Here is a 23,220-nt window from a genome sequence, read left to right on the forward strand (position 1 = left end):
AAATAACTAACATTTAGGCCAGAGTTTGCGGTGCTGAGGATACCAAATATAACTTACACATTGCTGTGAATTTGCTAATTAATTGTGAGGATGGAAGTGTAAACTAGCACTTGGTGCTGCTGTCCCTAGGGCAGCACCCCCCAGTCTGTGTACAAGAGAATGGCAAGGAGAGGCGAGGTCTATAGGAAGGAAGTAGTGGAGAACGTGGAGAGACAGCAGTGAGTATGCAGAGAGAGAACACCTGGTGGTGTTTCTGGATCTGCAGATGGCTGTCATTTTGCTAGGTGGGAGTCTCTGAAATCCTGGGTACAGAGGGGAGGGCACTATATGCTCAATTGGATTAACTGTGTGCTTTTCCAGTACCTGCAGTAGTGAGCATTTCATCAGCAAGTCTTTGTCTCAGCCACTCCTAGAGGTACCCTGCATTTTTTCCTTTAGATCCTGAATTTAAAATGCAAATCCTGTCTTATCTCCAAATAGATGTGTTTTGAACATCATTACAGAGCATAGTTACAGATGTAAATGGTCTTCGATAGCTTGAACCAGGTTCATTTCAAGAGTGATTGGGAATGTCAGTGGCACTGAATGCACCTTTACAAGTTGTTTCTGTTGTAATTCCATACGTGTTTATTGAGCTGGCACTTCAGACGAGTAAAGGTTTCATTCTTGGAGTACCACTCCTTGTAAAGAAGTGGAACTCCTTTGTTTTAGATATTGTAACTGGTACGTTGCAATAAAAAAATCAGTGGGTTCTGAATGTAAAATACTGCTGTACTGCTGGTGAAATGTTTGTTGGTCTGTTTGCTTTGTAAAAAATAATAAATTGTTGACCAAAATTAGAGCTTGACTTAGCAGTAAATAATCCTTGAGGGGTAATAGGATTTTCCTGGGGAGTTTTCCAACCCGTGGTTGTGCAAACCACTGCAGAGCAGCGTCTCACTACCACTAATTGCTTGTTGCAAAGGTTTCTCTAAGCAATGGGGAACTGCTTCCAGCATAGAGACTGTCTGCAGCTCCTTGCAGCAGTGACATGGGAGCTCCCTCCCTGCTCGCTCAGGACACGACAGCCCCGGTGAGGACTGAAGCTGTTCTGGGGTTGGCATGGTACGTAATGTGTTGCCCTACATGAAGAACAGACCCCACTTCAATGGGATTTAGGAGATGGAGGTGGTAAAAGAAGATGAGACAGCCCCGGTGTAAGGGGTGTGATGAGGTTAATAGCAAGGGAAGAGGGTATGGGGCACATCTGCTCTGCATGTGAGCCTAGGTAGAAGAAAATACGCAGTCCCCACTGCCAACATGTCTGCACACTGCTGTCTGGAGTCCTTGGTATGCTGCTGCGTGCAGTGCACTGTGGGTGCAAACACATGTAAGAGCTCCAGCAGCAAATAAATAGCACTGGAGACTGAAATATGGAACTACATGTTCACTGGTGCAAGTTTTGCTTCTCTTTTTTTTTTTTTTTTTCCCTGAAAGATGTTGCTGTGCACTTTGTTGGTTTATTTCCATAAATATTTTACTGCAGCTGATCCCATGCAAGTGAGGATTCAGCTGTGCTTAAATGAAAACTTGACCAAAGACAGGGTGTGGAATTTGGTGGTCACTTCTTGTTTGAGACTAGATCTAAAACGTGGCCTGCACGATCCGCTTTGTGTCATTAAGAAAAGCAAAATCTTAGTTTTCTGTCAGATTTTTAGCCTCTGCTCCCTTCCCCCACCCCATACGCAGAATTCCTGTGGGAGCACTGCTGTACACATTTCACTCAGTGCTGCTTACAAACCCGATTTTAGCCTTGATGTTTTTCATCGGCTGCTGTTATTAATTCTTCATCCAGCACTGTTTTTTGGCGTCAACAGTTATTCCCTCCCTGACACTGCACCGATCCTGCCTCGTCTCTTCCTTTTGCAGAGCTGGTTTACATCAGTGAATTTGCCCTTGAAGGGGAGCGCTTGCGTCCTGGGCACAGCTCCTGAGCGCCTGCAGTGCCGACATCCCCCAGGGCCCCGCTGGGGGCCGAGGAGCTTACAGTCTAAGTATAGGTGTAAGGCACCGGGACAGGCTAACGCGATTACGCGCTGCAGTGGCCGCGCAGTGCCAAGATGTGGGCTGTTTCGGTTGTGGCTCCTGCAGGCTGTCCTTTCAGTTAGAGAGGGGAAAAATAACGTTGTGTGAAAGGAACCTACTCTTAGCAGCAAAGAGCTCTGCATTCTGCTTTCACAGCCGCGGCTTTATAGAATGAAGTGGGAAAATGGACGTTGACAGCAACCAGAGGGAGGGGAGGGAAGGAGAGAAAAATATGGTGTTTCCGCCCGGTTTCGAACCGGGGACCTTTCGCGTGTTAGGCGAACGTGATAACCACTACACTACGGAAACTGCCGACGGTAGGGTTTCTCCCGGAGCTCATCTTCAGGGTAGCCCCTGAGTGACTGCCTCTAATTCTTTACAATTTCTTCTGGCTACAGAAGGGGCGAAAAGAGAGCAGCTCCCGCCGCCATAAAACTCGGGACAGACCGCAGCTGGTCCCCACACGGAGGAAAAGGATCGCAGCAATATAAAACAACGTCCCCGTCCCTGGGTGGGCTCGAACCACCAACCTTTCGGTTAACAGCCGAACGCGCTAACCGATTGCGCCACAGAGACCCGCTGTGGAACGCTTTCCGCCAGCTCCTGCTGGTCGCTGTGGTGTCCGTGTTCCCGCGCACTCGAAGTGTTTTTGTTATTGTTTCTTTTTAATCTAAAGATACTAATTTGCTTTTTTTTAATCTGAAGGATTTAGGAACATTCATTCTCCTTCACATTTTTTCCTGCTTTATCTCTACTGTTTCTGTGACCTTTTACATGCAGAGAGGGAAACAGCGGGAGTGGCGAGGTGGGGTTCAGGCTCTTCTCTCAGCAATAGGATGAGAGGGAACAGCCTTAAGTTGCACGAGGGGAGGTTCTGGTTGGATATTAGGGAAAATTTATTCTCCAAAAGAGTGGTAACGCGCTGGCACAGGCTGCCCAAGCTGGTGGCAGATTCACTGTCCCTGAAAATGTTCAAATACTGTGTAGATGTGGCACAGATGGATGTGGTAGCGGGCATGGGGAGCAGAGCAGCGAAGAAAAGCAATGAAACTAAGAGAGAAATTGGCCAGGGAGAGTGGGATGGGGCGAAAGAACAGCTAACTGCCATAGGCTTGGGCGGGATGGGTTGGAAAGCTACTAGCTCCTACTATTTTATTTCATTTTTTGCATTATGGTAATGTAAAGCTTAATGTTAAACGCCATCCTTGAGCACAAACTTACCAGGAGTAAAAATATCACCACCCCAAACTAAGTCGGATGTTGCTACTCACACAGAGGTGTCCACACTGTGCTGTCCACCAGAAACCAGTCTCTTCCTGCTCGCAGGCCTTGCTCATCACCTCCTTCCACCAACATATTTCTGTATATTTGCTGGTACCCAAGTTACCTGATATCTGTTACTGCAGGTGACAACAGATTGCATGATAGAGGCTGAGTAAAGCCACAGCTGTAGGTAAAGTTCCCATATGAATGTGGTCGAAAGGGAGCAGATGGGTTCTGCCTGGAAGGACACATGCACTTCCATGAGGCTTTTCAGCTGCCTGATAGACTCATAGTCTCATAGATGATAGAATGGTTGGAAGGGACCTTAAAGCCCATCCTGTTCCTCCCACCACCTCGGGCTGCCCAGGGCCCCACCCAGCCTGGCCTTGAGCATCTGTAGAGATGGGTACCCACAGCTCCTCTGGGCAGATTGTGCCAGGGCCTCTCTATCTTAAGAAGACACCTGCAGCCTGTGCTCCCCTGAAACCTCCTCCCTGGGATGGACGCTGGGGCAGGAGATGCCACAGTAACTCTTTTCATTTGGGCTCTAAAGTAATAAAGTAATAATCATAAGTTGCAATCTGACAGGCTGAACCTGTAAAGCTGAGTGCTGGCAGCTGCCACAGTCTTCCAGCAGAAGCCTTCTCCCATGTTTCCCTGGTCTTCACCTGTAACTAAGAGGTTGCAATGAGGGACGCCGTGTGCCGTGGCTGTGCTGTGCTGGCAGGCACCCAAGCATGGTGCTGCTGTGTTTCCACAGCATGTTATGATCTGAGATAAGACAGACCCTCACTTCCTCCTTCTGTGCTCACAGGGCTAGAGCTGCTGCTGCAGCTGCACTGTCTGCCCCACTGCCCGCTCACAAAATGGACCAGGAGACCCTGGGGAGCATTGTCCTGCTCGCCATTGTCACCTTGATCAGCGTCATCCAGAACGGTGAGGCAGAAATCTGGGTCCATGGGAGGGGAGGACAAACCAGACTCTGGCTGTGAGTGTGTGCGTGTGCAGGCATCCCTTTGGCTTTCGGAATGCTCTCAGCGCTCTGCCTGGCGTGTGGTTGTTTCTATGGCTTCTCAGCCCTGCTGTGTTAGTCATATATATGTCAGCTAATGAAAGGGGTGATGTGCTGGAGCTGATGGGGGCAATGTGCACTTAGATCCAATAGCAGGGACCGTGGCTAAAGCCACAGTGCTGCTCTTTGGCCGAATCCCTGTGGGCTGCAAGGCAGCAGCAAGGGCTTGGTGCTCTGCACAGAGCCAGGTGAAGGCAGAAACATGGCACTGACCACTCTGAGAAGTGTGTCTGGGCGATGTGGGGGCATGCAGCTGTCCAGGTCCTATAGCCTGACAAGTCCGCATTATTTGCAGTCACAAGAATGCTGAGCACTTTCTGCAATGGGGACGTTTCATTTTTTTGCTCTTATTCAGACTCCCACCCTCGGTACTATTCCTCAGAGTCTTTTAAAACTGCAAGTATCTCTTTTGCACAACTCTGTTTTTAACTTGATCATTCTTCTTCAACTGTACTTAACCATTCTAGCAGAAAATGCTTCCCAGCATTCAGACAAGGGAGTGGGTTTAGCTCTGCATGCACTGTGTTGCCTAGGCTCAAGAAACTTGGTGAGTGAGTGGCAGAAATGCTTGAAATCCCAGTGAGTGCAGAACTCATGGTTCATGCCTGAAAATGGACTGTGCTGCAGAGAGGGGAAGTGGTGAGGCTCAGCCACAGGGCAGCAAAGTGTGAAGATGGGTGAAATTCTGAGGCTGGCACGAACTGCTGCCCTATTCAGCTTGGTGCTTGCTACTGGCAAATGCAAAGCACACAATGTAGTAGGATGGAGTGGACTGGGATCAGAGCACAATAACCTCTCCCCTCCACCCTCCTCTACCTTCTCCCTTGGGTAGCACAGGGAATGAAGCTGTGGTCAGTCCACAATGCCTTTCTCTGCCACTCCGTCATGGTCACTCTCTGTTCCTGCTCCATATGGAGTCCCTCCCATAGATGCCGTCCTTCCCAAACTGATCCCACTTGAGCTTCCCTCAGGCTGCAGCTCTCCAACAGGGCTCAGTACCACACAGCCCACCCTTCAGGACCTGTTCCTACCACTGATTGCTCTCCACAGGCTGCAGCTCCATCCCAGGGCCTCATCCTGCAGCCCCCCACTACCAAATCCTAGCCATGTAAACCAAATACACTCTGAAACTCAGGCACTTGCCTTCCATCCTGACACGCACATTGATTTTGTGGACATCCCTCTGTGAAATCACTGACACCACTGCTGTGGGCCAGCTGTGTTGCAGAGGGCTCTGCGTGCCAAGCACATGCCCTCAGCTATGATTTCCAAGCTTGCATCACTTGATTTCCTTCTCCCAAGCTTTCTGTCTTGAAAGCCACGATACACATACTGTATATTATGCATACTGTATGTCACATATACAGCAATTAGGGAAGTAAAAATGCTTGTCAAAGGACAATAGTTGTACTAAACTCCTGCTCTGGCTCAGTGAGGCATCTGCTGACTGTCTTTAACTTGGAGAGAGAGTACAATGTAAATTTGGGTTTGTATGCTTGTCTGCACCTGGTGCAGGGTTATAAAGCAGTTCTGGTGAATGCTGCTGTTCCAAAGCTGGATGCAGGCTGTGCTGCTGGCTGTCCATCTGACATCACCTCACTTGCACTGGGAATCTCCACATCCTGCAGAGTGACTGAGCAGCTGGGCACTGCTTAGTCACGCACAGTTTGGTGTTATTCTTGCATCACTGCAGTGTTGCAATCAAGCAGCCTTCAGGGCAAACTGAGCAGATCAGGACAGAGGAAATGATGTGAAGTGAAAGGAAGGGGCAGCCCTACATGCCTGCCAGCACACGCTTGGCTGGAGCACACAGTTCAGTTTGTATCGACTCATGAAACAACCAGACTTCCTCCACTGTCATGGCCACACCTGGAGCCAGTTCATGGGATTGGCCCACTGAAAATAGGCCTGAAACCAGAAGTGCATTATCTCCATCTGGATCATCTCTCTATGGCCCTTGCTGCATTCTCCTGAGTGCCAGACTGCAGTGGATCAGGTTCAGAGCAGCTGAAGAAGCCCTGGAGCCGTGCAGCATTGCTCCCAGGTGCAGCTGAGCCTAGTTAAACCCTTGTCCCCCTCCCCTCCTTTGCACCTCCTTGCTCTGCTCACCCATTTACACCAGGCTGCAAAACCACATCCTTGACTCAAGGTTTGGAGGAAAAGAGTAAGAAATACCACTATGGTGTTGCAAGCTACTCATTACAGTAGTGTCTCCTTTCCCCAGTGTCATCCTAACAGAGGGTCAGCGCTGCTGTGCTGTCTGCCCAAACCCATGGCATGGGCCACCACCGGATGGCACCTGCTAGCTCTGCTCTGCTCTTTTGCAGAACTCAAGGGGACGTACCTCCTGGGCTGCCCTTTGTGGTGGCTCCTCTCGTGCTGGTAGATTGACCTCCATAGGTGCTTCTCTTCTGTTTCTCTCTGCAATCCATTATAAGGGAAGTAAAATACCTATCTCCTCAACGCTCCTCAGTGTTCCCAAAACAAGATGAGACAAAGCCTGCTCTCACCCATGGTGCAGGTGTTCATGATAAACCTCCCTTTTTCTTCAAACTAATGGTGTGTCCTTTGACCAAGGATCTAACCAGGTCACGTCAGAGATTATGAGTGCTTCAAGAACTCATGCCTGGATTTCCATGGCCAGATCCTTGCCCAGGAGACCCAGAAACCTCGGGGTCTACACAGCCATGACTCTGGAGGCTATGTGCCAGGAGTGTCACCATCAGCTCCTTCAAGTTCTTGTGCTAAATGGCCAGCACCACATTGGACACAGTTGGGTTTAACCCAGTGGCTCTGGCATCACAGAACTCTCTGCAGCAGCTCACTGGCATCTGGGAAGTGGCAGAACCTACAATAGCAGAGAGAATCATAGAATCATTAAAGGTGGAAAAGACCTCTAAGATCAAATAGTCCAACTCTCAGCTGATCCCCACCATGCCCCTCAGAGCCACATTCACACAGTTCTTGAACATCTCCAGGGACAGTGGCTCCTCCACCTCCCTGGTCAGCCTGCTCCAGTGCCTCACCACTATTTCTGAGAAGAAATTTTAGCCTGAGGGAGATATTTAAAGCTTACACTTGTCTTTCTCCAAAGGCTGTGTCATCTTTTAAGGATCTTGTGTGCATGCTAAGAGGAAAGAATGTGCTACGTATCCCAGTGAGCTCATCCAGTCCAAGGCCTGCAGGAAGTGGTTTACCATTACAGTAGCTTTACACAGGACAAAAACATGCTGTCCAACCTCTGGAGGTATGTTAACAACCCAAAGGTTGAGTTAGCACACGAGTGAGGACCCCAGCAGCTCCTGGTGACTGAGCTGCTGGATGGTGGCAGCTCTGGGCCTTCAGATTCCAGGGATGCAGCCCTGCATTTTATCAAGTTATCCTTTTGCTACAATAATATTATGTGGTTGAGTTTTTTTTTCTTTCTTTTCTTCTGATGTGTTGTCTTTGGTATACATCTTGGGCTAATATTCCAAACCATAGGGGGATTTGGGTGCGCTGAGATTGGGTGCATGATGATACAATGGCTGTAGCTTGTAGACTGTCAGAGCTCTGCCAGGTGCATTTAGACACATGATTGATGGTTTCTGTTTTAGTGTAATTAGACAAAATGTGTTTGTCAAGCACACAGTACATTATCTTGCAGTGTTGCGTTTTTGCAGCAGCTAACATCCTGACATGACACCATTGCTTAAAAGTAGGAAACAAACCATGGGTACACAGCATCAGTCATTGGTACTAGGTTTGCAATGAGCTTTTCCAGGAAATGAATACATCCTGTTGGATGTACTTGTTTTCGCAAAAGGGTGTCACTGACAGAGCAGAAAATCTCTTTTCTCCCTGCTGTCAGAGAGTCAGGACGAGTTCTAGCAACTCTGAACAGCAGGTTTTTCTCACTGGAGCACAAACATGCAGCACTGGGTTGTGCATCTGCAGCAGGGGGGGATTTAACCACGCTCAGAGGTGGATGCTGCTGACAGCGACACTTGGATGTGTGGGGATGTCAGGGTGACACCATGCCTGGCCCTTGCGTGGGGGGTTGGGTTACACCACGTTGACAGAGAGAATGTGATGGCCACCCTGCACCTCCACACATCTGCACACTCTGCTGCTGCCCAGGCATACACGTGGATGCTTGCACTTCTGAAATATCTCCAAATTACATTCCGGATCAAACAGCTTGTGGTTTGTTTGTTTGTTTGTTTCTTTCTTTCTTTACAGCTTTTTTTGCTAGCAAATTGGAGCATGAGAGTAAACACTGCAATGGCAAAGGAATCCACCGGCCAGGCTCCTCTGCCTTTGAACGCGTCTACACTGCCAAGTGAGTAGGAAGAGCTGGTGAGGCAAGCCTGGGCTCACCACCCTGTTCCTTACAGCTTAATCCAAACCCCTAAGGGATCCGAAGTTGTGCTCCAAGGCTTTGCTCTGCAATCCCATTGCTATGTGAGCTGTGGCAGAGTTTAGACCTGCAGCTCTCAAGTGCCTTTGTTGCTGAGCACAGGACGTGAAGACCTGATGTCTTTTATGTCCTGTATTTGGGATCCACCTCCCCCAGTAGCACCTGCAACTGGAAGTGTGGCATGGGCACAGCCAGCATCCCACACACACTGCAGCTCCAGGGGGAAGCGATGCTGACTTGAGAGGTGGTGGCAGAGCTCTGAACAAATCCTGTCTCTCTGCTTCCCCACCACATTCAGTGCACCTTGTCTTCGACATCCCTTCAGAGGGAGCAGAGGGGAAAATTAATTCCAACCCAGAAGAGAAAAGAACATAAAATACTTTTTATTACCCGTGAAGTACTGGCAATACACTCAAAAAGGCAGATGACAGCAAAACACTGCCCTTCACAGGTGTGTGACCTCTGCAAGAGAACTTCTCCCCCTGGAAGTGCATTCCAGGCTGAAGGAGGGAGTCAGAAATTATTCCTCTGTACGTGCAAGGAGACAGGTTAACCTTTCCAGACACTCCTTTTTGCTGTGCAGTTCTCCTTTTGCTGGCTTCATTCAGCTCACAATGCCCATTGCTTGATTAATATGACCTAAGCACAAGGATTTCCTAAGTCAACAAAGCACACAGCTCTGTTATACATGCTAGAGGAAGAAAATGCACTTCCCAGCCACTGGGCTTACTTGTGGTTTCTTTCTTAGCGGGAAGAACAAAGTGCCCATTCTCTGCACGAGGCAGCAGGTAGGCAAATCCTGGGTGAGGCAGCGATCATGCTGGGGCATGGGCACATGAGGAGTCACTTCCCTGGCTGCTGCCCACGCAGCATCCCCGTGCCTGCATGTGGCCATTGTGGAGCCTGCACAGGCCAAATCCACCCTACAGTTACTCACGGGTGAAAGAAAATGATTTTCTTTCAATTTTCCCTGTGTTCTGATTTCTCTCATATTTTCCTTCCTAGCCAAAACTGTGGGCATACATATCCTACGTTTCTCGCTGTGCTTTGGTGCGCTGGGCTTCTCTGCAGCCAAGGTAACACTTGTTTTCACTCCTCTTCATGACTTTAATCAAGGGATGGAGAGTGCTTTGGTACTTCAGGCTCTTCCCATAAAGATGTTATGGGCAAGATCCCAACTATTCCCATAAAAGAATTATGGGCAAGATCCAATTGAATGGAGACATTCAAGGTCAGGCTGGACCAGGCTCTGAGCAACCTGATCTAGCTGTAGGTGTTCCTACTCATTGCAGGGGCCTTTAAAGGTCCCTCCTAACACAAATGATTCTATGACTTTATGGAGTCAGGGAAGGCAGGTGCATGAAAGTGGTATTGCCACCCACCTGGAGCTGATGCCATACACTGAGCATCTACCTTCTCTTCTTAGTGGATCCTTGCAATACAATTGGACAAAGATAAGTCAGGAGCATGACTGCTCTTTTCCTAGGGCTTGTGTGCTCTTTCTGGAAAGGAGGAGTTTCATCACCAGGCAAAGAGATGTGGAGAAAGCTGATGTACTCCTTCCTGAGTTTCAGTGGGACCAGGTGCATGTTTTGTGTGGGTGAGGAATGAATTACACTCGAAAAGTCCTCAGAAAAAGGAGAGTGGGGTAATACATGTGAGGGTCCTAAGCATATGTTTGTAATAAGCATATGTTTCTTCTACACTTTGTGCAGCACCTGCCGCCTTCGCTGGCCTGATGTACTTGTTAGTGAGGCAGAAGTATTTTGTGGGCTACCTTGGGGAGAGGACCCAGAGGTAAGGCTTTGCAGAGCATCTTCACAGACACTGCAGTGTTTCAGAACCATAGAACAGCTGGGGTGGGATTGCACCTCTGGAGGTCACCTGGTCTGATCCCTGCTCCTGCAGGAACACCCAGAGCAGGATGCCCACAGCAACGCCCAGGCAGCTTTGGAAGATCTCCAAGGAGGAGGCTTCACAGCCTCTGGGTAGCCTGTGCCAGTGCTCTGTCATCTTCACAAAAGAGCTTCTGGTGTTCAGAAAGAACCTCCTGTGTGCCAGTTTGTGCTCGTGACCTCTGGTCCTCACTCTGAGCACCTCTTTTCCAGGCTGAGCAGTCCCAGATCTCTCAGCCTCTCCTCACAGGAGATGCACTCATCCCTCACTACCTTTGTCAATACATACATACATGTGTTTGTGTTAGCATTTGCACAACATCCTCCTCTCATCTTAATAAAGCTAGTTATGCATGTGAGGAACAAAACCATCCCACAGACGTTGATAGCTGTGAAAACATACAGGTCCCTCTGAAGAAACATCCTGCACCGAGGTCAGGAGATGAATCCAGGCCCAAGCTATTCAGAACATTTCCAGTGATATCTGAAAGCTTGCAGTGGGCCAAGCAGAAGAGAGGGAATTTCTTCCTCTGTGCCAATCCCTGGAATGCATCTGCTGGTCTCTGTCAGAGGCTAGAGATTGAGGGCTCCTCAGGTAAGGTGACCCCAATAACGAATTGCCCTCCTCTCTTCCTGTCTCCCCAGCACTCCTGGGTACTTGTTTGGGAAGCGTATCATTTTGTTCCTGTTCCTCATGTCTGTGGCCGGGATACTCAACTACTATCTCATCTACTTCTTTGGAAGTGACTTCGAAATTCACATAAAGACAATAACCAGTGCCATCTCACCGCTGCTTCTCATTCCCTAGCTCCCCGCAGTGCCCAGGGGTCAGCCTGCTTCACATATCAATATCCAGAAGCAGCTATAATTCAGCTGTTTAAGAAATAAACCTATAACCCTTTCAAATTGCTGTAAATCTAATGCTCAGTGGGCTTTGTAGTTTGATTTAACCTTGCTTTTTCCTTCAGGAAAAAAGATTTATTGTGAGCACTCAGCATGCTCAAGGAACGGTAACAACTTCCAGTTAATTCATCAGAGTTTTTTCATTAAACTGCATCTTGAAAGCCAGTTGCGTGACTGTAAGGGAGATTTTATGCTTTCATTGTAAGTATTTTCCTTAGCACTTGTGATGAAAGCCAGGAGCCTCTAAGCCTCATCCCTGAAGGATGTGCAGCCATGACCATGTCCATCACTCTGCATCCATCTGCCCAAGCAAATGCACAGGGCAGCCTTTTCTCCCACGCTTTCCCTTGCATTTGTTGGTGATTGAGTGCAGGACAGCAGGCTGGCCCCTGTCTGGTTTTCCTTGATCAATATTCATGTGTGTAATCCTCCTAGCACTGATCTCATCCATACCTTGGCCTGGCTGTCCTCCCAGAGCTGTGGAAAGGGGCCTTGCATCAATGAGGATCTGGTAAATTGACAGGAAGATTGGTTTTGTTTCGCTTTGCTTAATAAAACAGCCTGAAAGGGTGAATCCATTTGCTCCCATCTTCATTGTGCACCATTGACGTGATGCAGGCAAGTGGCACAGCCCCACCACCTGTGGGAGCTACTCTGAGGGACATGTTTTTAACATCTCTCTCCCTATTAGCAAGCTCAATTAGCAGCCTTCATCACTAACAACGCGCCTGAGCACGCCCAAGCCAAGGAGCAGCCTGCTGAGAGAAGAAAGCTACGATGGGCAGACAGCCCAGCACAACCTTTGTAAGCATTGCTACCATAAGAGTGCTTAAGCTCTTAAACCCATCCGATTACCACATGCAGGATGGGTAAAGCTGCATGCCATGACTCCTTTCAGAGGGACAGAGTCACAGCTGCATGAGAAGAGAGTTTGTAGAACTGCACTCAAAAGAGAGAAGCCTGCCTGCGTGCCATGGCTTCATGACACGTTTCTCTGCTGCCTTCTCTCTCTGGCAACCACTAGTTCTTAGTGATGGCTCACTACCCCCCCTGGCCACCATGGGGCCACCAAATGATGGCAGCTCCTCAGGAGGAGATGATGGACAGCTTCTCACGTCCTGGAGTGACAGAATTCACCTGCACTCTGGGAGTGGCAAAGGATCACATGGCACAGCTTTTACACAGTTCAGAGGAGGAGATGCTCTCAGGGCCTCCACCAGCATTGCAGGTCCTGTTTTCCCGCCAGTCTGATGTCTCTGAGCTCTGAAGCCTGGCCGTAGAATTCAGTCGTGGAATCCATGACCCAAGGTGGAAGGGACCCACAAAGACCATTGAGTCCAACCCCTGTCTCCACACAGCACCACTCAAAATCCAATCCCTATGTCTTGAAAGCACTGCCCAAATGTTCCCTCAGCTTTGGCAGCTTGGGGCCGTGCCCACTGCCCTCTTGTGCAAACCCTTTCCCTAACCTTTCCCTAAAAGCCTCTTGGCTCTGGAGGCCAACACTTGGCAACAAAACTGGTGAGGGGCCTGGAGCACAAGTCTTATGAGGAGCGGCTGAGGGAGCTGGGATTGTTTAGTCTGGAGAAGAGGAGGCTCAGAGGAGACCTTATAGCACTCTACCACTTCCTGAAGGGGGGTTGTGGTGAGGAGGGGGTAGGCCTCTTCTCCCTGATAAGTAATGACAGGACGAGAGGGAATGGCCACAAGTTGCGCCAGGGAAGATTTAGATTAGACCTCAGGAAGCATTTCTTTTCTGAAAGAGTGGTCAGGCACTGGAATGGCCTGCCTAGGGAGGTGGTTGAGGCACCATCCCTAGCGCTGTTCAAGAAGCGTTTAGATGAGGTGCTTAAGGACTTAATTTAGTAGTTGGGTAGAGATAGTGATAGGAGGATGGTTGGACTAGATGATCTTATAGGTCCTTTCCAACCTTATGAACTTATGAACTTATGAACTTATGAACTCGCTGCAGGTGGCTCTCCCAACACTGTGCAAGTGCCTTTCAGGTCTCACCAGACGTGTGAAGATCCCCTGTTCTCCTTTTTGTCCTCTGCATCAAAGAGCAGCCCACTTGAGCTCCTTCTGCCAGCTCCTGCTAGCATGGGAAGCAATTCTCCACCAGCCTTCTGATTCTTTTCACTTGCACTGAAGGGTAAAGAATTATTTGAATGACTCTTTGGGATCAGATAATCCATCCCAGCACTCTCAGGCTTCTCTGATGAGTCAAAGGCTGGTTTATACACCTGTATGAAGGTGAGATCACTCAGGCCTGGCCATCTTTGGAAAGAGCTGAGTTCAGCCCATCTTCTGCTGTGCTAATTTATGAGTATTTTGCAAGAATTTCACCTACTTAATTCCTCAAAACTTTTCTGATAACAAAAGAAATGAAAATGTAGGCAAAATCCATTTTCCATCTGCCTATAAGTGGAAATGATGATAGTCACAGACAAACAGGTGGTGCATAAACTGATCACTATGTAAATTTTCCATGAATGTCACACTCTGTTTTCCAGGCTGCAGGCAAGGCTTGTGGTTACATTTGCCTTTTTACTCTTTCTATGAAAAAGAAAAGGCAACACAAGTGTTACTTAGTTTTTCCTCACTGTGTTACACAATGCCAGTTTTTGTTTTCTGCATGTAAAACCACCCTGATCTGGGCAGTGCAGTCACCACCACTTTGCATATCAGAAAGCTGCAAGCATAGATCCCTGTGCACAAACACATACGCTACTGTAAAAGACATGCAGACACATACTAGGATCATATACACATGAACCTAAAAGGACCTTCTGAGTTGCACTGGACACAGAGACAAGGCTGTTGGCAGAGCCTTGTGATGGCTCCTGTTCAGGGCTAGCCTGCAAGCAGCTGGGCCAGCACCTGTGCTTGGTACAGGACCAGAGAAGAAACCAAGGCTCTGTGCAAACATCTGTTGCTTTCCCATCCTGCTGACTGTGCTGTTCTTCTAACTGTCCCCAGCTCCTTGTGATGGAGTGCCATGACCACACTGCCTGACCATCTATACTCCAGATAAACACATGAATGCACTTTGCATGTGTCTACATACACAAGCACAGTGTGTTTTCCTTACTGTATCTATATACAAATATATATTAGCTGCTGATTCATATGAATGCTAAGTTATCAGGAAGGCAGGGAGGGAAGCACTTGGGCACCAGCCTTCTCCCAGCTTGCAGACTGTATGCATCAGAGATAAGGAGGCTGCTGGAAGCTGGGCTATGGCAGAATGCATTTTAGCTGCTGACAAAGCTCCAGAGCGCACACACTATTCCTGCCACAGAAGCACATCTTCCATACAGCACTACAACCCTCTAGTGGAAACTTGGTCCTCTCGACATGAAGGTGCTTCTGGTGCCAGATGATCTGCTTCTTGGAGCCTGACAGTGATGAAACAGCACCCATAGCTCTCAACAGATGCCTTTCTACTACTGAATGCTATTTTTTATTATTCTGACACATCAGAGCACTGATTCTGAAGCACAACTCATCCTGTCTGTCGCAAAGCAAAAAGTCCTGTTCATTGTTGAGTGCAGAGAAGCAGATAAAATCCATGTAGGAGAAGAAATCCTTGCCTGCCACCTACAAGAATTTCCAACATTTCTCAGATTCTCAACTTCCCAGAAAGGATGCATTTGGTCTGTGTCATGTCTGTGCCAAATTTCTGAACACCTTATTGGAGGTCAAGTCATTTCAGCCAGACCAAATGGGATAAGCACGCCCATGGAGAAGCTGCAGATCCTGCAGAGTATGGTGAAGGCCCTGCAGATAATGCTCTGACACCTGTGAGGGGGGAAAGACCTTCGAGGCTATGACATTTTTGAGGGGAATGTGGGGAGCTTCACCATTCTTTTGGAGGCTTCTGTCCCAAGAATCATTGGTGAGATGCCAGACAACAAGGGACAAGCTCCCTGCACAGGAAGCTGCTTTTGCCCTTTAGCAGGGAAATAACTAACTTATTAGTTAGTTATTTGTGAGTAAACAGCCAGTAAGTATTCGTGTTGGTAGATCTGTCTGTTGAGAAAACATAAGAGCTGATCTGGCTGAAAACCACCTTTATTGGGTTATTTATAATCCAGCTCAGATCCAGTCTTTCACAGCTACAGTGCTACAGCCACGACGCCCCACTGACTGGGAAGACAGGGACCCCACAGAATACTCATAAGGTTTATCCTTCATCCACTTTAAATGACATCCTTTTTTTTTTTTTTGCCTTCAGACACTCCTGCATGTGTGAAATTTCCTTTCCCTTACTCATGCTAAAAGTCACTAAGCCCTCATCCCACTTCTCGCACCTCACCTAGTCCATAGGATTCACATAGCATCCCATTCATCACAGAAAATATGTTTGTGCCTGGTTTCTGCCAACCTTTTCCTGCTGCTGTATGAGACCTCTGACAGCACCAAACCTACACAAGGTATACAAGCAACAAGGCTAACAAGTGGAAAATAGCAGCAGGAAACTGTCTGGGCATGCTACAGGCACCAGAACCCTGTGAATCATTGCTTACCCCACCCACTGACAGTTTAATGGCTCCTGGACTGATGTATTGCAGAAAAGTACTTCTATTTCCCAAGCAGGGTCTCAACTTTGTGATTATTATTTTTTTTTCCATAGCAGCAGGATATATCCCTTCTGATGAAGCTTAGCTGGCAACAGCAAAGTCCGAGTTCCAGTTTGCAGAGGTTGCTAATGAAACATCAGATCCCTGGCAAATAGCTGAGCTCTTCCCATCCCCACACACGTCACACTGCCTTGAAAACAGTGTTTCATTGAAAGGGAGAACTGAAAAGCAGGAAGGTAGATAAACAGTGATGCCTTGTTAGCAGAAAGGGCTCGCAGTGGTGGGGAAACACCCTAAGTAAGATAAACATTTCACACATGCCCACCAAACCCTTCTCTTCACCTCTTCTTCTCAAGAGGTGTCACCAAAGTGCTTGTCCCACAGGAGTTCCCACTTCCCTGTGGGACTTTCCTGAACCTGGCCTTTCCTGGCCTTACCACAATTGCACCCCAGGGTACTCATTGCCAGTGTTTCCCTGTAAAACCTCTTTTCAAGAGACTGCCCCATCCTTTGTTGTTTTGAGGGGCTCACATCATGCCTTGCTCAGTGGTGGGCTTCTCCATCAGTCCAGACCACTGCCTGCCTCCCAAACCCCAGGTAGCAGTTCCTGGTTTCCCTAAGACATGTGTGGTCTAGCAAGCAAGCAGCCAGCCAGCCAGTGTCCTAATTGGAAACAGCACAAACTCGCCTAGGCTGCATTCCTGGCATTTACCAGGCACTGGGCACAAGGCGGGACGTGAAGATGCTCACCCATGCAGCTGTGGGCTGTCTTGACCTACTGCCACTACACAATGCGTCAATGGCCTTGGGGTATGCCAGAGGAGGCTGTGAAACCTGGTACTGGACACCAAAGAGCAGAGCCTGGTTCTAACCTCCTTGCCCATTCCATAAGGTATTTATGGATACTGAGATCTCCCTGAGCCTCCTCTTCTCCAAGCTGAGCAGAACTAGCTTTCTCGTCCTCTCCTCACAGAGGAAATGGTCCAGGCCCTTCAGCATCTTGGTGTCCCTTCACTGGGCTCTCTCCAGTTACTCCATGACTCTCTTGGACTGGGGTCCAGGTGTGGCCCCTCCCTCAAATGACAGAAGACTACCTACTTTCGTGGGTTGCAGCAACCCTCAGGGAGAGTCTGTCAGATGCCAACACTGTTGCACAACGAATTGCAGAATGTGTCCTCTCCTGTGTCTGGGAGTTGGGTTGGACTTCTTGTGGCTCAGACTACCTAGAATCACAGAGTTGCAGGGATTGGAAGAGATATCTGGAGATTACCCAGTCCAATGCCCTGCTAAAGTAGGTTCAGCAGGAAAGCATCCAGGTGAGGTTTGAACATCTCCAGAGAAGTAGACTCCACCTCACTGTTCCAAGTGCTTTGTCACTCTCAAAGTAAAACAGTTCCTTTTCATGTTCAAATGGAACTTCCTGTGTTCCAATCTGTGCTCACTGTCCTGTCACTGGGCACCACCAAAAGGAGCCTGGCCCTATCCACTTGTCTCCTGACCTTTAGATATTTATAAGCATTGATAAGACCCCCTCTCAGCCTTCCCTTCCCCAGGCTGAACAGCCCCGAGTCTCTCAGCCTATCATCATGAGGGAGGTGTTCTAGGCCCCTCATCATCTTTGTGGCCCTCAACTTGACTATTTCTAGGAGTTCCCTGTCTTGTTTGAACTGGGAGGCCCAGAACTGGACACAGTACTCTACATGTGACCTCATCAGGGCAGAGGAGACCTCCCTCGATCTGCTGGCCATGCTCTTCTTAATACACCCCAGGATTCCATTGGTCTTCTTGGCTACAACAGCACACCGCTGGCTCACAGCTAACCTGCTGTCCATTAGAATGTCCAGGTCCTTCTCCACAGAGCTCCTTTCCAACAGGTCAACTGCTAACTGGTACTGAGGCGGGTGGTGCACCTGGATGGTGTTTGGGTAGTTAAAGAGCTGGAGATGAAATTGGTGGAGTAATTCTGTGCAATTCTTTTGTCAAATGATTCAGCAAGTGACTACAATATAGCAAGTGACTACTATACTTTATCAGTATAGCATGGACAATTTCACAAAGAAAGTGCAGGAAATATTAGTCCACAGTCTCAAGACCATAGCTGGGCAGAACATGCTTGCACCCTCTGCAATCCACCACACACACACTTCAAAACAGCGGCTGTGAACAGTGGTCACCAGCTCCCAGCATTGTTCTCTCGTTGCTACATCCTTCACAACACAGAAAGTGGATCCCACACAGGTGCTCATTAACATCCCCATCCTGAAGTCCCATCTCCACTGCTACTGCATGATACTTCCAGGGCTCAGCATCCTTTGGCAGGTGTCAAGTGCTCAGGATTGTGTCTAAGTTCTGTTCCAGTCATGACAGTGTTCTTTATCATTGCTGTCTGGGTGGGACTTTCCAACCCAGATGGCAAATGTTAACTAGCTTTTTCCTATGCTTGATTACTGTACCATTTTTTATACTAACAAGGGCTCTAAAGTTCATTGCTGGTCCCAGTTCTTGGGCTTTCATTATAAATACAAGTAGAAATTTGTGAGAGGTACTCTTAACATAGCCCTACTGCAAGTTGTGGAATAGCCCTGTGGAAACCATGCAAAGGTGCACCACTCATTCATGGTATTCACTGTCAGTGTGATTAAAACTGAAATGGGACTTGATCTCTATACCAGGAGACCCTACTAATTACACTGTGGGCGTTATTGCTTCACCAGGTACAGTGGCAGCCTCAAGTACAACAGCCTTGGGGCTGAGGTAGGATAAGCTGTGACTGGCTGCCTTGCACACTCCTTTTCTGCCTCAGCACATCTTATATCACTTAGGCCAATGCTTTTCCAACAGGTCTCAGGATTTAGTGCTGTTGGTATTTGATCAGGCAGATCCCTGAGGAACCATTTGGATAGTGGAGGATATGAGTGCAGAATATGAAGGGACCACCTGGGTCATTAAACCCCGTCCCCTGTCGTCCCTGGCAACCATATAATAGACATTTAATCCAGAAAAGTTCAGCTACCTCTATTCCTCCTCCCCTGTGTGGCTGGAGCCTGTAACTTAATATTAAAGCCGTCACCGAAAGCACATTTCTTGCAGCAAAAAGGCAGCACTCCCAGAAAATGGAAATTCTCTTGTGTCTTTGGTCATAATATATCGTCAGGAATAACACCGCTTCCAGCAATAGCATTTCACACAGCCAGACTTGACATCTCCCCACTTTCTCAGCCATTTTAGAGATTTATAACTAATAATTACAAAGCTGGATAAATAATTAGACTCTGAGGCTTTGTCTTAGCTTTTTTTTTCTTATAAATAAATCCCTTATTCACAAGCTATATTAAAACACCTGTCAGCAGTATAATGTGGATTTCATATTGGTGACTTGCTTACTTCCTGCCTGGGTACATTGATTTTATTTCCATTATCCATAATATTTTATTCATGTAATTATCAGGACTGTCTTCCATCAGAAATACATCTGCTCTGCGTGTACAGGTGTTCACCAGTGTCCGTAGTGATATACTGAGGATGGTTCACATACAGAAGCACACCCACACCGTTACAGAGGCCAAGCATAAGGCAGAAACCCGCTATGAAATGGTGGGGCCATCTTGTGTTAAAGCTGATCTCCACGTGAATGCTGAGATTAGGAGGAGGTGTGGCAGAGGAAGCTGAGATGTGGCAGCCACATTGTCCCACTGCAGAAGCACTGTGAGGGAACAGCAGTGGCTCCTGGCAACAGCCTTCAACTCTGCAGAGGAACTGTTGGATAATGTCTTAAAGTACCCTTAGGAGGTCCTTGTAAGAAGAGGAAGATTAGAAAAGGCAGAGAAAGGTATTGCAGCACTGAGCTCTCATGGGATCTACTCCTATCTGGTATGCTTTTAGTATCTTTAATGCATCCACCCTTTGTATGCACAAAAGCAGGTGCCCAACCACTTAAAGCCAAGGACAGGCAAGTATGTATCAGGTTAGATTTATGGAAGAACAAGGATTTTCAGCACAGAAAAGAGATGAGCACATCATCTTGCATCAAATAAAGGGCGATTCATTAGGGGGAGGATATGGGAAGCTCTGGGGAGCTGCAGTATTAACATGCACTGCAACAACAGCAATCTATAGGAACTTATTCTCTCAGAACCATGTTCTTTCCCCACTGGGTCCAGGCCTTACAATAGGAGCCATGGGCATGTTGCAAACTCACAAGTAGCAATTCTGCATGAACACCCCCAAAAGTGGAAGGACTGAAGAGATCCCTGAGGACTTTTCAAAACTCCCACTCAATGCTGTATTTTTTAGAGGTATCTTTGCTTTTGTCTTTTGCAAGACAGCAGTGGTGAGCCATCCACTCCCCAACAGCCACAGCAGGGTAGCAATAGGTGGCAAACTGCTGAACTAGGATAGGAGTTGGATAGGATGATAGGATTGTTTCAAAAAATATGCTGGTCATTGCATTTCTCAGAAAAACCTCCAGTAACCACCAAGTGCTCTTCAAGGGGTGTTTTTATTTCCTTGACATGTTGCATTTTAGTTCCAGCTATTACCCTGTGAAAAGACCCAGAAAACTGCTGCCCTTAACAGAATAATCTGTCCCAATCTCAATTTCATTCTTTTTTTTTTTTTTTTTTTTTGTTGTTGTTGTTGTTTTGCTTTGTTTGGTTTTTCACTTCCTAAACCAAAGCCCTAGGGTAACATTGCTCTAAGAGCACCCAGACACTGCAGTCCTGTCCCTTGCACTCATCTTTCCTCCTAAAATGGCAGATTCACGGTACACCAGTAAAAAAGACAAAGTACTCTTTTACATTATTAGTTGTTCTTGTGGGTCAATCTCCCTTGGTATGTAAATGGGAATTATAAGAATAGTACTGACGTATGTTTATCATAATTTTTCACATGGTTAATTAGAAATTTCTGACTGGGATCCATGCAGTCAGATGTTGGAGGAGCATGGTGAGAGCAGACAAGCTCTTCTCTGATGATAACTGTGTGACTGAGAGACTGGAGCATACGTCACACAGGGCTGCTGGGTCTGAAATCAGGGAATTCCACTGCACAGTCTACATGGAATTAATTGCTAAGCCATGCTCTCTTCAGGATGCGATGGAACTAGAGAAAGGGCAGAAATGGACAACTAAAATGATAAAACATTTTAAGGTAAGGAAAAGCTAAAAATGCTTTGGAGAGAAGAGTTGGAGAGGAGGTTATGACCAACATTTGCAAAATCATGAAGGCGGTGGATGAAATGAATGAAGAACTGTTATTCATCATATGCCACGTATTATAGGTGGAGCATGATGGAAGTAGTAGATTGGGTTAAGGTGGATAAAAGGGCTTCTCCACACAGCAGGGTAGTGAACATCTGCCATTTTTTTAAAACAAGAAAGTTGTGAAGGAAAGAGAACACAAGGAAAAAGACACTCTCATGGGCAACATGAGTGTCTACAACATATGCTAAATGAAACACACAGGGATGCTTCACCTACCAGTCTCGATACACACTGGATGGTGTGCAAAACTGAATGAAGCCATGGCCCAAAAATTAAGCAGTGGGGCAGCTGAGAATGGTCAGGGTCCAGTATCTCCTCTTTGTCATCATATCTGATGTGTATGCCTCTATTCTATATTCATCAACAGTTTTTCAGTAAGCCTTGTAAGTGTTCATCTACTTAGCTTATTATAAGAACACATCCTCAACCTATAATTATTGCACAAAAAGTAAAATAAGAATTAAGTATGATGAGCTGTGATTTACAAGAATGAGTAAGCCAATGTTTAATCTAGCCAACTAATTTTCCTTCAAACGTCTGGTGAAAGCCATAGGCATTCTTCCAGCACGTGACTCTTTCTTCAGAATCTCCTATGATTTGAACAAGAATTCAACTGGGCTCATAAACTGCTGGGGTAATTAGCTCTTTTCCACCTGGTTTCCACCCATTCTGCAAAGATCCCAGCAAAACTGAAAAGCATTTCCTAAAATTGCAAAATGTGTTGCAGCCACAGTGGAAGCGCTTCTGCAATGACCAACCAACACGGCTGCACTGCAGGAGGAATTTGACCCTTAGATGCAGTGGGACTGGAGTACTGCGAGGAGCAGTGACTGTCGGGTCACATATGGGTATGAATTCTTCAACTTATGTCAATGGGAGCCATGAGGAAATGTCTGGAGAAATCATTTTCCATACAACCCAGGAAAGAAATCTGGAAACCACAATGCCCCGATCTCTTGAACAAATCCAAACTTTGGAAACCTTACCTGAGACATGTTTTTAACTACACATTTTATGGCTTCTCCATTTCCAGTGACAGGGCCCAGAAACATCCCAAAGTACTTCCCACACCTTTTCAATATGCTCTGTAGCTATTTCTGAACCTTGTAAGACATTTTACTGGGGGTAAGCAACCAAGCAGGCTGAATGTAGCTGTGCTCCAAAAACGGAATTTGGCAGAGCACAGGGTGAGGAAATGTGAACATGGAGTGGACCAGAGTGCATTGCAGTACAGCTGGGATGTTCAATGTTGGGGATCTGGGATGTTCAACACTGGGGCTGTTTAATGTTTGACACCTAATACCTAAATCATTTTGGACACAGGTGATAGAGGGTTCAGTTTTATTTTCCATGGAAGCCTTTCACTCTCAAAATGTTTGGAGCATGTAGATTTGCTTAAACAACCTGTGGAGAAAGCTGAAGGGAGAGATTACTCTCAGGACTGCCTAATCTGTAGGATTTAGCTGATTTGTAGCAGGGCTTCAGGCAGTAAACAGGAATTCTGAGCTCATCTAGGCTGAGAGGGCAGAGAGGAAAGAATACTGCTACTTACAGCCTTTAGGGAGACCTTGGAACAGCTGTTTTATGGGCTGCTCCAAAACTGGTGCAGGTTCAAGTTGTGGCAGCACTGACAGTCTTGATGATGCATGCAGGAGGAGGTAGCACCACAAACTGCTGGGGCTGGCCCTGCAGAAAGGGAAATATGTGTTGACCCACAGTCAGAGTTTCGGTATCCGAAGGGTGGCTGGCAAGAGCTCATGTGGGTGGCTGGTAAGGTTCT

At 47.4% G+C, this 23,220-nt stretch overlaps 1 protein-coding gene and 2 non-coding genes across 3 annotated transcripts; 1 reads left to right on the plus strand and 2 right to left on the minus strand.

Moving 5' to 3' along the window:
- Positions 1-2,300: 2,300 nt before the first annotated feature.
- Positions 2,301-2,373, minus strand: TRNAV-AAC (transfer RNA valine (anticodon AAC)). The gene has a single exon. It is a non-coding gene; the product is annotated as a tRNA-Val (tRNA).
- A 193-nt stretch (positions 2,374-2,566) lies between these two features.
- TRNAN-GUU (transfer RNA asparagine (anticodon GUU)) lies at positions 2,567-2,640 on the minus strand. Its single transcript has one exon. It is a non-coding gene; the product is annotated as a tRNA-Asn (tRNA).
- A 1,512-nt stretch (positions 2,641-4,152) lies between these two features.
- ALOX5AP (arachidonate 5-lipoxygenase activating protein) lies at positions 4,153-11,875 on the plus strand. The gene is made up of 5 exons (XM_065730196.1): positions 4,153-4,263; positions 8,621-8,720; positions 9,804-9,874; positions 10,514-10,595; positions 11,339-11,875. The coding sequence occupies exons 1-5, from the start codon at positions 4,194-4,196 to the stop codon at positions 11,499-11,501; spliced, it is 486 nt and encodes a 161-aa protein (XP_065586268.1). The 5' UTR covers positions 4,153-4,193; the 3' UTR covers positions 11,502-11,875.
- The last annotated feature ends 11,345 nt before the right edge of the window (positions 11,876-23,220 follow it).

The sequence above is a fragment of the Cyrtonyx montezumae genome, unplaced genomic scaffold (genome assembly GCF_038088225.1).
Source record: "Cyrtonyx montezumae isolate F1298 unplaced genomic scaffold, pur_monq_1.0 scaffold_12, whole genome shotgun sequence".
Classification (NCBI taxonomy): Eukaryota; Metazoa; Chordata; class Aves; order Galliformes; family Odontophoridae; genus Cyrtonyx; species Cyrtonyx montezumae.

Excerpts from the sequence above, each read along its gene's own strand:
- ALOX5AP (XM_065730196.1), top strand. The coding sequence starts at position 4,194 with ATGGACCAGGAGACCCTGGGGAGCATTGTCCTGCTCGCCATTGTCACC. Across the intron at positions 8,721-9,803 it reads GAACGCGTCTACACTGCCAA|CCAAAACTGTGGGCATACAT; the intron begins GTGAGTAGGAAG and ends TTTCCTTCCTAG. Across the intron at positions 9,875-10,513 it reads TGGGCTTCTCTGCAGCCAAG|CACCTGCCGCCTTCGCTGGC; the intron begins GTAACACTTGTT and ends CACTTTGTGCAG.